Source organism: Rhinopithecus roxellana, chromosome 16 (assembly GCF_007565055.1).
Source record: "Rhinopithecus roxellana isolate Shanxi Qingling chromosome 16, ASM756505v1, whole genome shotgun sequence".
Lineage (NCBI taxonomy): Eukaryota > Metazoa > Chordata > Mammalia > Primates > Cercopithecidae > Rhinopithecus > Rhinopithecus roxellana.
In genome coordinates this window covers 55945228-55963796 of record NC_044564.1, presented here as the reverse complement: position 1 = coordinate 55963796, position 18569 = coordinate 55945228, and the positions used below count along the sequence as shown (strand labels likewise).

The window sequence follows — 18569 nt, the reverse complement described above, 5'->3', positions numbered from 1 at the left end:
AGTTGGAGGGAAACCAGAAGAGAGTTGTGCCCTAGCAGCCAAGCAAGGAGAGACCAGTTAGATCAAGAGTTAAGACTAAGAAGAGCATAGGATGGAACATTGTGTCTCTGGAGATCAACAAGATGTCTATGTTGCAGACCCAGTGATGTGGTAGGGCACACCTGGATTCAAATGTGGCTGCTCCCTTATTAGGTCTGTGGCTTTTAGTAAAAGGCTGTCTAGCTTTAGATTCTGCATCATAAAATAGGGATAATAATATCTCCCTGATGGAGTTATTATAGGGATGAGATGAATTAGCATATGCAATGTCCCTAGCACTTTGCAGATCCTCAATAACGACTGATTCTTCTCTCCCAATACAACTCTGGCTATTTATTAATTTGTTCTGCTTGTCACTCTCCTTGATTTCTTAGCATTGGTGTTGGTGACCTACCTGTTAGGATCATCACAGGTCCTGTCCCACATCACTCTGGGTGTCAGCAAGTTGTGAGTGACAAATCAATGATCTGGACACTATAGGTAGCTAGGTGCCCACCTGTATCTCTTGGTATGCAGAGAGACACAGCACTAGGAACTGGATAAGGACACAATATGCCCTTCCTTATCATACCAAGTTTTTCCCTTCCAGGGAAATAAACTTCAGTTACCAAAATGAATACCTAATCTTGTTTTGACCATCCTTCTGCACTATTTCCAATTGTATAACTCCCTAATGCAAAATATTAGTAATAAATGACTAATTTATTTAGTCATTTATTAAAAACACAATTTAGGATTTAAAATTTTTTTTCAGAGACAGCATTGGCCTTCCTAGATTTTTTGGATTGCTAGAAGGAGCCACTACCTGCTCCTTTCCTTCATTTTTGTCTATTATATATAGTGAATGTCCCCTACCCATTCAGAACTCTTGCTCTGCCCACTACCTCTGACAGTTTTTACAGTGTAACTGTGATTTTGGCAAATACAGTAACTAGCCATTGGGCTACTCAACGCTTGCCTTAAACTAAACCCCAGAAAAGGCTGGACACCGTTATGGAGAGACTGACATACTTCTATTGTTGCTAACAGGGGATACCTAACTTTTAAATCTGTTTAAGAATTAACCTTGTGTTTCTAATTAGCACACGTTTGTTATTGACGGTGGCCATGTTTTCCGAAGCAAACATAACATTTAATAAGCAAAAGAGTATTTTTAGGAATAGGCAACTATATTAAATGAGAACTGTTACAGAAATTCCTAGGCTTGGGGGTCGTGCAGCTACTAAACATGTGTACTATTTAAATTATAACAGACCTATGATCTCATTCTACTTTCAGAATGGAAACGGTAAACATTTAAACATGGTAATTGAGGATAACAGGAGCTGATGGAAAGAAATCTGGGATTGTCGGCGTTTCTCTATCCGCCTACCACGCCAGACAGGGCCAGTCTCTCCAGTTGGGAGCACTGCGTGGGGGACAGCGACCGCGCCTCCAAGCGGCGCACCACGAGTACGCGCGTCTGCGCTGGGGCCTCGCGCGCGTTCCACGATGGAAGACTGCGCCTTTGAGTGTCCCTGGCAACGCCACGCTTCCGCCTTCTGGAAGCCTGCACTCCAGCTTAGAGTGTGAGAGACCCGTCCCGGTGGGAGGGACCTGGGCTGGGGGGGGACGGAGGGGAATAGGGGGGTGGGGACTGGGGAAGCTTCTGGGAACATCTGCCCTAGGGATTGAGCTAAACTAAGAAAAATTGGTCCAAGGCTCGGCACAAAAGGATCTTTTCATTCCAGTCCTTTCGCCCACGCAGGGAACGATGCCTCTGGAGGTGGTGGTGGAGCTGCAGATCCGGGCGGTAAGAGATCGATGAACTCCCTCTCCTTAACCTCAAGTCGGACTCTTAAATAGTCTCAGGTGGTTTTCAACAACCCTCCCCCACATCCCCCACTTACCACAAACACATCATTATCTTCTGGGACAGATCGTACTTTTGTCCTTAAGATTCTCCATATTGGTTTTCCCTGACTTCTTAACATTTAATTCAGCTCCACCTGTTTCCACCTTTTTTTTTTTTTCTGTTCTAAAGTTAACATGTTTCTTATCTTTATCATGAATTTTTTTATTATTTTCAAACAACCCTGCATTAAGTCCAGGTAGAATTTTATTTTCTTCTCCTGGATAAAGATTTGTGAACGGATTTTAAACTTCTTTAAATAACCAGGGAATAATTTTAAAAAGCTCCATCACTTCCTGATTATTTGCCAACTCTATGAAGCAATCAGTTATTTTCCTATGCTATTCTCCCCTTAGTGATGGCTCTGGCTTGCTAATTCCAAAAGGGAAATCAATCGATCAACAAATATTTTGTAATTACCAAACCTTTCCTAAGTGAGGTGCTGTTGCAGAGTGACTCCATGGTTTCTACTTGGGCGTCTATCATTCTCTCTTATTTCAGTTTCCATTTTCCAATCCTTCCATGTAGTTAGTAACAGAATGTCATGCCACCTTTCCTCTAGGGGCTTTTCTCCTGGCTATGATTACAAGCATAATGCTAACAGGAAATTGTCACGGAATTTGGTTGACCTCCATACAATTGGCAAATGCTGTGGTTTCATCATACATGTGGGTGTGAAAGGTGATCAAAATTTCCTGGATTTGTCCCACTTTGCTGACAGCAAATAGGGCTAGACCATATTAAGTCGTGCTATACCAGTTTTAAGCTCTAAAAATTGTGCAGGAAGATGAAGGAACTCTTGAGAAGCTAAGTGATAAATCAGTCTCCCTCCTCATCAAGGCAAAAATTAAGCAAGTTTTCATCTCACTTCATTCACCATTATTGGCTAATTTTATTTTGATTTTTAAAAGGCATTCCTCAGTGTACAATTCACAAAGAAATCAGTTTTCTACTCTACAGTACTTAGGATGCTTCAAAAACATCAGGTGAAATTGATCTATGCTTTAAAAGTCAGAAAACTCAGGCCCTAGCAACTAAAACAGGGAATTCCAAAATTGTAATTATGAACTAGATGGTAAGCCTAATTTCATGCCCCCCATATTCAGATTTGTGGACACTGCAAGAGGAAATATCATTTGCTTCCAAATATCTGGCCTGAATATTGCTGCAGTTAAAACAAAGGATCTCACTAAGGTTAAACAACAAACCCAACCCACTTAGAGCTTCACAGTTTAGCTGCTTTAGCAAGTGAAGAGGTAGTCGGTGTTCAGGATGTTGTGGGAATGCAAATGATTTGATTTTGAGGCATGGCTGTTTCTTTTTCAGTGTGTCCCTCACTCTGAACAAGCTCATGCTTTCACTCAATCAAAACCTACTTATCACAGCCATTCTCCAGGTTCCTATCCGAACCTCAGTATGGTAGATCAAAGTCCATAATAATTTCTATTTATAAATGCCAAAACAGTCATTAAGATTATCTGAGGACATCACTTCCATAGGTAATTTAAAGGATTTCTTTTCAGGTAGAGCAGCATTTAAAGCACATGCCTTCTCCAGTCTTTCTGGGTCAAAGAATAATGAGCAGAGTCTACCCTGCGTTTGGTGGTCTTTGGTCTTATGATTTGGGGAGGCACCATGGATGAACAGCTTTAAATGTAAAGATCAATGTAAACAGAAATTTTGGAATTATACCTTGTGCCTGGTACAGCAGCAGACTCCCCTGATGAATTTCAAGTTAAATACTGTTACCTAAAATGTGCTGTACCTCAGAAAACGGAATTCCATGTGAAAAACTGTAGCATACAGGTATATACGAGAAAGCTTACGTTCTTACATTGAGAAGACGTTCTTTTCCCATTTTATTACCCTGATAGAGGAGCATTATTCTTTATTCAGTGGAGATGACTGGCAGCAGGGCCCCTCCTGTCATACTGGTCACTGGCATAATATGTGGTCAGCCTATTCCCAAACTTTCAGTTCTTCTGACTCTCCCCAGCAACTTAGTTTCTCTGCCCTCTCTCATGCCATGTTAGGTTGTAAACAGAAATAAGCATGGGGTTATGTCCCATTCTTCCTTTTCTATGAGCATCTTAGATATGCCTACCTTTTAAGTGTTTCCTCTTTAAGCAAGTTTTTGGCTTCTTCTCTGAATGCTAAAAGACAGGGAGTAGTGGGAAATACATAAAGCTCTTTTGAGGGGTGGAGGGAGAGGAGAGAAAGACAAGTATTATAATCTCTTTTCCCATTACACGATCCACAAATATGGATAGAGATAATAAAGAGAAAATAAAGTAAAAAAGCTTACCAAGAAAATCAGGATTAAGAAGAAATCTCCCAACTATGGCAACAGATCTTCAGGGAATAAACTAGAAAAACCTATGTCTTGAACTTTAAAAATACTGTTTAAAATCTACCTCAGGAAAAGGACTAGGATTAGTACATGGCCTGTCTGCATGTATATTTACAGAATGAACATCATGTTTCTTTCTCAAAGTTCAGTTTACAAGTGGTATGTTGATTTAGGGATTACCGCAAAACACAAATCTTACTGATACCAACTTTTAACAGCAACAGTATAACCACCTCAGCTTGGTTTCTTTGCAGTTGTCCTGGAGACACAAACAGTTGTTGAATAAATAAGCAATAGAGGGTTTTTTGCTTTCCCTAATATGGCTGTGTTCAGTAATGGCCAGCATGTGCTCCAGCCTAGCAGCACATCAAGATGGTGGGACACCTGAAATCCCAAAGGAAGCCTGAAATGCCTAAGAGGGACAAGCGGGATGGCTGCTGGTTTAGGTTGGCATCATCGAATGTGGCAACCTTCAGACCTCCTGGTGCCATCATCAATGAGATAGTGTCATCGTTGACTCCACAGTAAAAAGAGGACCGGAGCATTATGGGGTGAGAGCCAGCAATAGTCCACGATACTGTACTGCATGTAGCCCAGAAAAAAGCCAAAAACCACGTCGGTGACATTGTGCCGCCCCAGCATGACCCTGGAGAGGCCCAAGACGAAGGCCCACAGAACCACCAGCACCCTCAGTGGAATGGCCAGTACCAGGTGGTTCAGGATGAACCTCGACATCAGGGCGGCCCTTGTGGCATGGCCCGACGGGAAGGAGTACTTGTCCACCGAGAGAGTGACAAACATGTCCATCTGGTTGTGGGCCGGGCGGCGCCTGCGGACCAGCCCTTTGATCAAGGCCACCAGCAGCAGGTCCAACAGCAGGGCGAAGAGCAGGTTCATCAGCACCTCGCGCCCGGCCCAGCTGTCGCTCCTGCACAGGCAGTAGAGGGTGCCCAGCAGCCAGGGGATGCCATGTCCCGAGATCTCCAGCAGCTTCATAAGGGGTCGCACGCTGCCCCACGACGAGCTCTCTCCCGCGCACACTCCCAGCTTTTTGGACAGCCACAGGTCGATGGCCAGCAGGGAGCGCAGGGCTATGCCCAGGAAGGACGGGTTCAAGTCCATGCGGTCCTCCTCGGGCAGCGGAGGCGGGGGCGCCTGGGAGGGGCCCGCCGCGGCCAGGGGGAAGGAGCCGCGGCGGTGTACTGGGCTCTCCGACGCACGGAGCCGGGCGCAGGTGGGGTCCACGCCGGTAGCGCGGCTGCTGAGCAGGGACTGGAACTCAAACCTGCTGCCGCCGCCACCGCCGCCATGGGCTGGGCTGCCGGGGCTGCTGCTGCTGCTGCTCGAAGCGGAGACGCCCAGCGGCCGTCCCTCGACGCTCCTCCGGGGACTTGGCATTGCGGATGGCGGCCCGGACCCCGGGACCAGGCCAGACTAAACGGAGGCTTCCCGGCCCTGCAGCCTCTTCCGCTTCCGCACTACCATCCTGGAGGGGCGGGGAGAGGAGCCGGCGAGAGCGCGATTGTGACACCTGGTGGAGACCTGTGAGGGAACTGGAATTTCCAATGTGAGGAGAGCAGAGGGGAGGGAGGACGTTGGCGCTGGGAGGTACAGGTGAGGGAATGAGGTGATGGGGAAAATGTCAGTGTCTGTCGGAGCTTAAAAGAAATAGATCCCCGTGTAACAAAACAAAGGAAAGCCTATTTTCTCTCTCTTGTTTGTTGTTTTCTTTCTTTTTAAGATTTCTTGCCCAGGGGTGTTCCTGCCTGGCAAGCAAGATGTGTACCTCGGGGTCTACCTCCTGAATCAGTACCTGGAGACAAACAGCTTTCCCTCTGCGTTCCCCATTATGATTCAGCAGAGCATGAGATTTGAAAAGGTGATCTTGACTTTCTTATTGGCTTTTGTTGTCTGAAGGTAACCTAAGAGTTCTTATAAAGAACACAGTTCTTACAGCATTATTTTGTAAATTTCCTTCAAAAAAATTATCCAAAAGCACTTCAGCACAGTGCAAAACCGCAGTCAGCCTTGAAGCAAAACCACAGTTGGAAGACTTGCTTTTGTAATGCAGGTCTGAGCCAAGTTCTGTCAATCTAGTGCTAAATACCCCCGTTGATGTTTCCTATTCTTGGCACTCCCATGGCATTTTTTAACTAGAGCAAGGAGAGCATTTCTGAATGTTTTTGGAGGTGTTAGAGGTAGTTGCATTACATTTATGAAAGGGATTATTAATAAGCTGTGGACCTTAGAAAAAACTGTGTTAGACCAAGAAAAATAATGAAAAAAAATGAAATTAGTTAAATCCTGTAATTAAAATCCTGTAACAAAATAAAAAGGCTGTTCAGATTTACTCTTTCCTCAGCTCATACCTGGTTTATTAAGCTACAGTGATAAAAGCTAGATTCCATTCTGGTGAATAACATGGTGATATAAATAATCAAAACATTTCCAGCTCTCTTCCCACTAAATTATTTCATAGAATATTGATGTTATTATTATGTCATCACTGACAATCTCTTAACATTTTTGTTTTGGAATTTGGAGATGGAATCAGTTTTAATTTTAATAAGTCTAATGATGTTGCCCCAAACAATGTCACTAAGGGAGATCTGGGGAGAAGGAAGGCTACAGAGTAGAGCATGTCATTTTTAAAGGTCTGGAAATTGATGCCCAGAAAGTGACCTATCTGTTTCAACCTGAGGTTGAGAGAGGAGATGAAGATCAATTTTCTGAAGGGCTAAGATTGTATGTAATATTTTTATAAATCACAACCTATTAATTTAAATGAAGAATGTACCAAAACTGGCTGGATAAAAGAGGAGAGAAATAAATGGCTATAACCTTGGTACATATAATCAGAATCTAAAGGAACTTAGTTCTCCCATTTAGATGTTAGAAGTGGTAAAAGAGCCGGGCACGGTGGCTCATGCCTGTAATCCCAGCACTTTGGGAGGCCGAGGCGGGGGGATCACGAGGTCAGGAGATGGAGACCATCCTGGCTAATACAGTGAAGCCCCGTCTCTACTGAAAAATACAAAAAATTAGCCGGGCATGGTGGTGGGAGTCTGTAGTCCCAGCTACTTGGGAGGCTGAGGCAGGAGAATGGCAGGAACCCGGGAGGCGGAGGTTGCGGTGAGCCGAGATCGCGCCACTGCACTCCAGCCAGGGGGACAGAGCGAGACTCCTTCTCAAAAAAAAAAAAAAAAAAAAAAAAAGAAGTGGTAAAAAGTTGGTGGTAAAAATGCAGTCTTCCCCCATCCCAATAATTTTCTTATTATATCAATTTTGAATTTGCTCTGTGGAAGCCTCTTTTTTTTTTTTGGAGACAGAATGTTTCTCTGCCATCCAGGCCGGAGTGCAGTGGCAAGACCTTGGGGCACTGCACCCTCCACCTCCCAGGTTCAGGCGTCTGCCACCACACCAGGCTATTTTTTGTATTTTTAGTAGAGACAGAGTTTCACCATGTTGGTCAGGCTTGTCTCAAACTCCTGGCCTCAAGTGATTTGCCCACCTTAGCCTCCCAAAGTGCTGGGATTACCGCATGAGCCACTGCGTCTGGCCTGTAAAAGTCTTTAAAAATATTTTTATAAGAAGCCCAAAGATACAAAATCATAGAAGCACACAACTAGATAACTCCAACCTCCTTGATTTGTCAAAGAGAAGAATGAGCCTGAGTCACATTTCAGATGCCACTTCTGCTCTGTTGAAAAGCTGTACATTTGAGATTACTAGTCAAACAAATCATGGAACCATTTTTTCATTTTATAAAATTCACTCAATTAATTGTCCTCTTACATGAGTTGTTTGGGTTCATATTCCTTTCTTCCTGTTGGTTTTAGCGTCCTTGTATCTGTTCCCTTCTCTAGCTGCAACTACTTTCAGCAGGCGGTGAAAATATTTTCTCTTCCTTGGATCTTCTGTTTAATTCAAAATGGAATTTTCTGAGGCATTTGGGTAAACAAATTACTCATAAGAATATATGAGCCATTGTTCAAGCAGTTCATGTTGATCATTTACTCCCCAAGATCATACTTGAGAAAATCCTTAGGTATGGATGGTAGTTTCCTAGAGCTGCTATACAGAAGTACCACAAATGGAGTGGCTTAAACAACAGAAACATGGTCTTGCTGTTCTGGAGGCTACAATTCTTGAAATCAGAGTATCAGCAGGGACATATTTCTTTTAAAGGCACTAGGGAAAGACCTATTCCAGGCCTCTCTCCTAGTTTCTGGTATAGTTCCTTGGCTTGTGGCAGTGTAATTCCAATATTTACATGGCATTCACTCTGTGTGTGTACTGTTAAAAAAAACGAGTGGGAAAGTCATTAGGCTGGGGCAGCTCCAGTGCTTTAAATTGCTGCATAAGCAAACTGAAGCCCAATGTAAACAGTAAAACTATAGACTTTTACCAAATGGATGCCACCAGTGAACTTCTAACTAGAGATTTTACTGATAAGAAATTGCCAACTAACCTTTAACTAGAGACTTTAACTATCAGAAACTGCCAATGATCTCTAACTAGGGTCTTTCCACTCCAACCAATTAAATGTATTTTCTTTGTCTTATTTTCACGTCAGCCTGTAAAAGCTTGCTGTCCATAATGCAGCAGCAGAGGTCTCTGAACCTCTTTTAGTTCTGAGTGCTGCCCAGTTTATGAATCGTTCCTTGCTCAAATAAATTTAATTTTGCCTAAAGTTTTTTTTTTTCTTTTCTTTTCTTTTTTTTTTTTAAACAGTTTCTGTGCTGAAATTTCCGCCCCTCCTCAGGACACCAGTCTTTTCAGAGGCCTACCCTATCCCAGTATGACCTTATTCTAACTTACGTAATTTTATTTGCAGTGACCCTATGTGCAAACTGAGGTCATATTCTGAGATACTGGGTTTAAGACTTCATCCCATGAATTTTTGGGGGGACACAATTCAGCTCATAACAATGGGTAAAATGAAAGGATTATTAAAATAATTTAGGCAAAAAAACCCACTTACCCACATTTGCTTGATAAATCCAGTCAGTAGGACAAAAATTGATTATATGAGACACTTTCATTTTTGTTTAAGTTTAAATACCGTTTAAATCAGAACTTTGAAGCCTGAAATCAAGCCCTGCTGAAAACGTTTTGTTTTTCTTAGGGCCTAGAGCTTAGGGGGAAAGGCATGGTGTACCTTTATTTCAATCCTATCCCAGGCCCTTTTATTTCAAGAACAAAATATAAAGATTTGGCAATGGCTAGACAGATATTACAATGTTTTTCTTGTGCTTCAAGATACACTTAAAACTTTTGAGACTCTTCTCCCTTTCTTTTCTTGTTCTATGTGAGTGTAGCTGCTAGTACTTAGTTTTTGTTTTGTGTTACGCATAGGTAAAATTTCTTTTTATGTTCCTTTTCAGCACAACCAATTGCTTGGGAAGAGAAACCATTCATTCAGTTAACATGTAATGAGTCTGTTGTATACAGAATGTTTTTCTAGGTAGTCAAACAAGACTCTTTGAGGTTGATTCAAAATGGGCTTTTAGCAACAAACAGTAGAGCTAGGTCAAGTTGATGACATTTTTAGCATGTGATAGATTTATCTAATTGAGATTTTTTTGCACTTCTTATTGTTGTGTTAACTATCCTTCATTTATTCTATAATCACTTGTTGAACTTTTAATCAGACACTTATTAAAGATACATCTGCTGAGTTCTAAAATGTTATGTGACTGGCTTTCACATATGTTAATTACTTGGAAGAATTTAATTTACCCTTCCTTTTCTTTTCTTCCCTCCCAAAGAACGTAGTGCTGTCGGGGATGGCGTTAGTTGTAGGGAGGCGTGGATGTGGTAGGGGTGGTCTGGCGGGATGTATACTGAAGAAGAAGGAAGTTCGGCCGGTCTTCATTAACTGCCTACTTCCTAGTGCTTAGATTTGGTTTGTTTCTTTCTTTTTTTTTCTTCTTTCTTCTTCTTTCTTTCTTTCTTTCTTCTTTCTTTTTTTCTTTCTTCCTTCTTCCTTCCTTTCCTTCCTTCTTTCTTTCTTCCTTCCCTTTCTTCTTTCTTTCTTCTTTCTTTTCTTTCTTTTCTTTCTTTCTTTCTTTCTTTCTTTCTTTCTTTCTTTCTTTCTTTCTTTCTTTCTGTCTTTGTTTCTTTCTCTTTCTCTCTCTCTTTCTTTTTCTTTTCTTTTCTTTTCTTTTCTTTCTCAGGGTCTCACTGTTTCTCCCATGCTGGAATGTGGTGATGCCATCTTGGCTCACTGCAACCTCTGTCTCCTGGGCTCAAATGATCCTCCAGCCTCAGCCCCGCAAGTAGCTGGGAATACAGGCAAAAGCCACCATGCCAAGCTATCTTTTGTATCTTTTGTAGAGAGAGGATTTCACCATGTTGCTGGTCTCAAACTCCCGAGCTTAAGCAATACACCCGCCTTGGCCTCCCAAAGTGCTAGGATTACAGGTGTGAGCTACTGCACCTGGCATTTACAGTTTCTATATGCACTTATTAATACAACTTTGAAAATTTATTGTCTCCATTTTTCTCTGCAGGTATTTGAAAGTGCAGTAGATCCTGGAGCTGTAGTAGACCTTTTGGAAAGTAGGTACTCTGAAAAACAAAACAAAAAACCAAAAGACTAAGTCTGCTCTTTTCTAAACTGTGATATGTTCATGTTTGATAAATATTTATTTCAAGACAACCTATGTAAAATTTGAATCACATTTTTGATTCTGCTACATACCCTTCCTAAATATAAATGGGCTTGGCCGGGCACGGTGACTCACGTCTGTAATCCCAGCACTTTGGGAGGCCGAGGTGGGTGGCTCATTTGAGGTCAGGAGTTTGAGACCAGCCTGGCCAGCATGGTGAAACCCCATCTCTACCAAAAATACAACAAAATTAGCCAGATGTGGTGGCACATGCCTATAGTCCCAGCTACCTGGGAGGCTGAGGTAGGAGAGTCACTTGAACCCAGGAGGTGGAGGTTGCTGTGAGCCGAGATCATGCCATTGCACTTCAGCCTGGGTGGCAGAGCAAGACTCCATCTAAAAAAAAAAAAAAAACAACTAAATATAGATGGCTCTGATGGGGATGGTATGATTCTGTTTGGTTGTTTATTTATAAAAATTGTTTTTGTGTATTTCATTAAGTTAGAATATTTTTATCACTACAAAAAGCAGCCCTATGCCCATTAGCGATCACTCCCTATTCCCCAGCAACCCTCCTAGCTATCGGTAACCACTAATCTTTCCATCTCTATAGATTTGCTTATTCTGGATATTTTGTATGAATGAGGTTATGTAACATGTGCTTCTTTGTGATTGACTTCTTAGTGTAATGTTTTCAAGGTTCATCCATATTATAGCATGTGCCAGAACTTAAATTTTTGTTTGGCCAAATAGTATTCTATTGGATGAATATATCACATTTTGTTTTTCTAGTCATCAATTGATGGACATTTGGGTTGTTTCCACTTTTAGGCTATGATGAATAATGATGCTGTGAATATTTGTGTATAAGTTTTTGTGTGAACATATGTTTTAATGCCTCTTGGGTATACCTAGGAGTGAAATTGCTGGGTCATATTGATACAGGAATGCTGGGAAAAGAAGAGAGTGGTACCTTTAAATAATATGGAAGGAGGAAGGGAAGTGCTGAGTAGAGGAAGGGTGTAATCCCTGGCTAGGGTTCCATCCCCACGGACCTAGGTGAGGACAGGCACTCCTGCTTTCCCGCCCAAATGTTGCTTTTCCCAAGACCATCCAGGCCTACCACGCCTCCATCCTGTGCCTATAAAAACCCGAGACCCTAGCAAGGCAGAGAGAGAAGCCGCTGGACATCGAGAGGAGCACGTTGGCACTGGCAGAACGACACGGAGTTTGGCCGGGGCGGTTGGAGGAGAGCCGGGGCCGCCAAGCGGCCCAACTCCAGGGGAAAACCATCTCCCTTCTGGCTCCCTCATCTGCTGAAAGCTACTTCCACTCAATAAAACCTCACACTCATTCTCCAAGCCCATGTGTGATCTGATTCTTCCAGTACACCAGGGCAAGAAACCCGGGGATACAGAAAGCCCCTATGTCCTTGCAACAGGGTAGAGGGTCTAACTGAGCTGACTAACACAAGCTGCCTATAGACGGTAAACTAAAAGAGCACCCTGTAACACACACCCACTGGGGCTTCAGGAGCTGTAAACATTCACCCCTAGATACTGCCATGGGGTCGGAATCCCACAGCCTGTCCCCCTCTGTCTGCTCCTCTAGAGGTTTGAGCGGCAGAGCACCGAAGAAGCAAGCCACACCCGCATCGCACGTCCTGAGAGGGGGAAAAGGGAGCTTTTCCCGTTTCAATATGGTAACTGTATGTTTAACCTTTTAAGGAAGTTTCACATTATTTACCAAAGCAGCTGAATCCTTTTATATCCCACCAGCAATGTATGAGGGTTCCATTTTCCCACATCCTGGCCAACACTTGTTGTTATCTGTCATTTTGATTGGTAGTCATCTTTGTGGGTGTGAAGTGGTATCTCATCATTGTTTTGATTTGCATTTCCCTGATGGCTAATGATGTTGAACATTTTTTCGTGAGATAATTGGCCATTTGTGTATTTTCTTTGGGGGAAATGTCTATTCAGATCCTTTGCCTACTTTTTAATGGGATCATTTGTCTTTTTTTTTTTGTTTATTTTGAGACAGGGTCTCACTCTGTCACCTAGCCTGGAGTGCAGTGGCACGATCATAGCTTACTGCAGCCTCAACTTTCTGGGCTCAAGCGATCCTCCCACCTCAGCCTCTGAAGCAGTTGGGACTACAGGCACACAGCACCATGCCTAGCTAGTTTTTGTTTTTGTTTTGTAGAGACAGGATGTCACTATGATGCCCAGCTGGTCTTGAACTCCTGGTCTTAAGTAATCCTCTCTCCTGGGCTTTCCAAAATGTTGGGGTTACAGACGTGAGCCACTATGCCTGGCCTGTAAATGTTCTTTATATATTCTAGATACAAGACCTTTGATAGATATATGATTTGCAAATATTTTCTCCCATTCTAGAATTGTCTTTCGCTTTCTTGATGGTATTTTTTGAAATGCAAAAGTTTTTAATTTTGATGAATTTCAGTTTTTCTATTTTTCCTTTGTTGCTTGTGCTTTTGGTGTCATGTCTAAGAAACCATTGCCTAAGTCAAGGTTGTGAAGACTTACATCTGTGTTTTCCTCCAACAGTTTTATAGTTTTGGCTCTTATATCTAGATCTGTGATTTATACTGTGTTGATTTTTGTAGACAGTGTGAGGTTGGGGACCAACTTCATTCTTTTGCATATGGATATCCATTTGTCTTAGCACCATTTGATAAAAGATCATTCTTTCCCTCATTGAATTGTCTTGGTACCCTTGTTGAAAATCAGCTTACAGTAATGTGAAGGTTTACTTTTAGGGTCTCAGTTCTATTCTGTTGATTCATATGTCTATCATTATGCCAACACACAATCCTGATTACCATGACTTTGTGATACATTTCAAAACCAGGAAGTGTAAATCTTCCAGCTTAGGTTTTCTTTTTCGAGACTGCTATTTTGGGTCACTTGAGTTTCCATAAGAATTTTTCAATCAGCTTGTCAATGTCTGCAAAGAAGCCAGCTAGGATATTGATAGGGATTCCATTGACTGTAGATCAGTTTGCGGAGTATTGTCACCTTAACAATATTTTTGAAACACGAATGTGAAATGTGTTTCCATTTATTTAGGTTATTTTAAATTTCTTTTCCTTTTTTTTTTTTGAGATGGAGTTTCGTTCTTGTTGCCCAGGCTGGAGTGCAATGGTGCGATCTCTGCTTACTGCAACCTCTGCCTCCCGGGTTCAAGTGATTCTCCTGCCTCAGCCTCCCAGGTAGCTGGGATTATAGGCATGCACCACCATGCCTGGCTAATTTTGTATTTTTAGTGGAGACGGGGTTTCTCCTTGTTGGTCAGACTGGTCTCGAACTCAGGTGATCCGCCCGCCTCGGCCTCCCAAAGTGCTGGGATTACAGGCAAGAGCCACCTTGCCCAGCCTTTAGATTTATTTTCAATGATGTTTTGTAATTTTCAGTTTACAAGTGTTGCGTTTTTTGGTTAAATTTATTCCTAAGTACTCTGAAGCTGTTGTAAGTGGAATTTTTAAAAATTTCATTCTCAGATTTGTTCAAGTTTATAGAAATCCAATTGATTTTGTTTTTGTTTTTGTATTTTTTTTTTTTTTTGAGACAGAATTTTGTTCTTGTTGTCCAGGTTGGAGTGCAATGGCATGATCTCGGCTCACTGCAATCTCTGCCTCCCTGGTTCAAGCGATTCTCCTGCCTCAGCTTCCCGAGTAGCTGGCATTACAGGCATACACCACCACGCCTGGCTAATTTTTTGTATTTTTAGTGGAGACGGAGTTTCTCCATGTTAATCAGGCTGATCTCGAACTCCCGACCTCAGGCGATCCTCCTGCCTTGGTCTCCCAAAGTGCTGGTATTACAGGCATGAGCTACTGCTCCTGGCCCACAAGTGATTTTTATATACTGATATTTTATCCTGAAAACATACTGAACTTGTGTATTAGTTTTAGTAGTTTTTGTTGATTCCTTAGGATTTTTTGTATGCAAAATTATGTCATCTACAAGTAGAAACAGCTTTACTTCTTCTTTTATAGTTTGTATGCATTTTATTTCATATTCATGTCTAATTTCCCTGGCTAGACTCTCCAGTACAGAATTGAATAGAAGCAGTTAAAGTGAGCATCCTTATCTATTTCCTGATAGCAGGGAAATAGCATTCAGTTTTTCACCATTAGTTGTAATATTAAAGTATGGTTTTTCATAAGTGCTCTGTATCAGGTTGAGGAAGCTCCTCTTTATTCCTAGTTTATTGAGCTTTTATCATGAAGGAACGTTGAATCACATTCCTTTTCTACATATCACATGCCTTTTTGACATCTATTGAGATGATCATGTGATTTTTATCCTTTATTTCATTGATATGTGATTTTTAGATACTAAACCAACCTTATGGTATATTAGCCTTTCTGTATATTGCTGGATTTGGTTTGCTAGTATTACATTGAGGATTTTGGGATTTACAATCATAAGAGATAGTGGTCTGTAGTTTTGTTTTCTTGTGATATCTTCATCTGGTTTTGGTAATGCTAACTTCATGGAATCTGTTGGGGTATGTTCTGTCCTCTTCTATTTTTTTGGAAGAGGTTGTGAATAATTGGTATTAATTCTTAATGTAGTATTTACCAGTGAAGCCATCTGGACCTGGGCTTGTCTTTGGGTTGTTTTTTGATTACTAATTTAATCTCTCTACACATTATAAGTCTCTTCAGATTTTCTGTTTCTTCTTAAGTCAGTTTTATTAGTTTGTGTCTTTTTAGGAGTTTTTCCATTTCATTTATCTAATTTGTTGGCATAAAGTTGTTCATGGTATTCCCTTAAAAATATTTTTATGGGAGACCCCATCCATACAATAACAACAACAAAAATTAGTGGGGTGTGGTGGCATGGGCCTGTGGTATTTGCTTCTCAGCAGGCTGAGGTGGGAGGATCGCTTGGGTCAGGGAGTTTAATGCTGCAGTGAGCTGTGATCATACCACTCTACAGAGCAGCACTCTGTCTCAAAAAAAAAAAAAAAAAAAATTTCTATGCTGGGCACGGTGGCTCATGCCTGTAATCCCAGCATTTTGGGAGGCCAAGGCAGGTGGATCTCTTGAGCTCAGGAGTTGAAGACCAGCCTGGCCAATATAGTGAAACCCTGTCCCTACCAAAAATACACACACACACACACACACACACACACACACACATTAGCTGGGTTTGGTGGCGCTTGCCTGTAATCCTAGCTACTTGGGAGGGTGAAGTGGAAAAATTGCTTCAGCTGGGTAGCAGAGGTGGCAGTGAGCTGAGATTGTGCCACTGCACTCTAGCCTGGGCGACAGAGGAAGACTCCATCTCAAAAACAAACAAACAAAATTTTATTTCTGTAAAATCAGTGGTAATGTCTCTTCTTTCATTTCTGATTTTAGAAATTTGAGTCTTTTCTCTTTTTTCTTGGTTAGTGTAGCTAATGGTTTGTCAGTTTTATTGATCATTTTAAACAACCAACTTTTAGATGTATTGATTTTCTGTGTTGGTTTTCTGTTTTCTATTTCATTACTTTCTGCTTAATCTTTATTATTTTCTTTCCACTGTTTGCTTTAGATTTAGTTTGCCCTTTTGTTTTCCCAATGTCTTAAGGGTGAAAGGTTTGTGGATGGTGTGACTTTTAATTACATTTTTAAGCTTTATGAAATTTTCAACTGAGATGTTACTCAGTTGAAAGAATTAGGACCAAGGTCACAGATGATAGCAATATATAGAGAAAGGACCAGACATAAGTACCAGGTGAGCTGATGCCATCCTGGGTAGAAGTCAGAATGGGAGCAGGCTAGGTCTCAGGCTAACATACCAGGTAGATTAAAGAGTTTGAAATTAGGCAAAGAGTGAGTCAGTACCTACAGAGGTAGCATAGATTAGGGTAGTCACTGAGCAAGTATGTGTCTCAGGAAGCCATCAAGGCAATTGGGTATAAAAAATGATGCCTTTGGCATTTGGCCCTTTAAAAAGTAGATTCAATACCCAAGTTGATTTACTGCATTTATGTTTCTACCTGAATCTTAAAAAACAGGAAGGTGAAACATCTCTCTGAGATGGGTCACATCTGTAAGAACACTGATTCTCTCAAGCCTCTTTAAATTCAGAAAAAAATCCAGCATTTCAAATGATCCTGCAAGAATTGGGATATTTTCATTTCATTCCCATTTTATGCTTCATTCTACCTGGGAGGTGGAATGAAGCATAAAAGAACATAAGAACAGTTCTCTAGGTCACTCATTAATGATTTCCTTTTGTCCTTGATATTTAAAGCAAGTGTGAATTATGTGATGCCATTCCAGAAGGCAATTAAAAGGTGTAGTTATTTTATCAAGCATCCTAATTAACTTGCTCTATGGAAGAATAGGATTTTTCAATGAAGTATCTTGCGGATAAGAGGACAGGCCCTAAGAACAGACTACTTGGGTTCCAATATAACCCTGTCACTGTTAGCCAGTCTGACCTTGCCCACATTACTATAGTTTCCTCTTTGAGGTTTAGTTTCTTCATTCATAAAAATGAGGATAGCCATTGCACTGGACTCATAGAGTCACGATGAGAATTAATTGACTGTATAGAATTTAGAGCCTGACCATAATCAAAAAATCAAAAAATAGTAGATGTTGGCATAGATGCGGTGAACAGGTAACACTTCTACACTGCTGATGGGAACGTAAACTAGTATAACCACTATGGAAAAGTGTAGAGACTCCTTAAAGAACTAGAAGTAGACCTACCATTTGATCCAGCAATCCCACTACTAGGGTATCTGTCTACCCAGGAAAAGAGGTCATTTTATGAAAAACATACTTGCAAACGCATGTTTATAGCAGCACAATTTGCAATTGCAAAAATGTGGGACGAATCCAAATGCCCATCAATCAATGAGTGGATATAGAAACTGTGGTGTGTGTGTGTGTGTGTGTGTGTATATATATATATATATATATATATATATTCCATTATATATATGTATGATGGAATACTAGTCAACCATTAAAAGGAATGAATTAATGGCATTAGCAATGACTTGGATGAAATTAGAGACTATTATTCTAAGTGAAGTAACTCAGGAATGGAAAATCAAACATCGTATGTTCTCACTCATAAGTGGGAGCTAAGCTATGAGGATGCAAAGGCAGAAGAATGACACAATGGACTTTGGGGACTCAGGGGAAAAGGTTGGGAAGGGAGTGAGGGATAAAAGACTACAAATAGGGTGCAGTGTATACTGCTTAGGTAATGGGTGCACCAAAATCTCACAAATCACCACTAAATAACTTATAATCAAATGCCACTTGTTCCCCAATAACATGTGGAAATTAAAAATTAAAAAGAAAGAATTTAGAGGCTGAATCAAACTAAGTGCTTAAATTACCATTGGGGTGATGGTTGGCAAATATATATTCCCTCCTGTCATTTTGAAAACCTAAAGTTTCAGGCTGTCTTGGCTTTTAAGTTTCTTGGCGTTTAAAGTTTTGTCCTATAAATTCAAAATTTTTTCATAAATCTACAAAGTTAGAATTTTACTTTTGTTGTCTATTTAAAATGTTTTCACAGCTGGGCACAGTGGCTTACATCTGTAATCCCAACACTTTGGGAGGCTGAGGTGGGCAAATCACCTGAGGTTAAGAGTTTGAAACCAGCCTGGCCAACATGGTGAAACCCCATCTTTACTA

At 41.3% G+C, this 18569-nt stretch overlaps 2 protein-coding genes across 2 annotated transcripts in view; one reads left to right on the top strand and one right to left on the bottom strand.

The window, feature by feature from the left end:
* The first annotated feature begins 1327 nt into the window (after positions 1 to 1327).
* Positions 1328 to 18569, top strand: part of SPATA6L (spermatogenesis associated 6 like) — a 63373-nt gene continuing 46131 nt past the window's right edge. Inside the window, exons 1-4 of the mRNA XM_030919637.1 lie at positions 1328 to 1607; positions 1787 to 1831; positions 6022 to 6159; positions 10796 to 10844. Of these exons, the coding sequence (XP_030775497.1) occupies positions 1793 to 1831; positions 6022 to 6159; positions 10796 to 10844 (226 nt within the window). The 5' untranslated portion in view covers positions 1328 to 1607; positions 1787 to 1792. The remainder of the gene's footprint in view (positions 1608 to 1786; positions 1832 to 6021; positions 6160 to 10795; positions 10845 to 18569) is intronic.
* PLPP6 (phospholipid phosphatase 6) lies at positions 2803 to 5762 on the bottom strand. Its single transcript, XM_010389185.2, has one exon. The coding sequence runs from the start codon at positions 5676 to 5678 to the stop codon at positions 4788 to 4790; it is 891 nt and encodes a 296-aa protein (XP_010387487.1). The 5' UTR covers positions 5679 to 5762; the 3' UTR covers positions 2803 to 4787.

Excerpts from the sequence above, each read along its gene's own strand:
- PLPP6 (XM_010389185.2), bottom strand. The coding sequence starts at position 5,678 with ATGCCAAGTCCCCGGAGGAGCGTCGAGGGACGGCCGCTGGGCGTCTCC.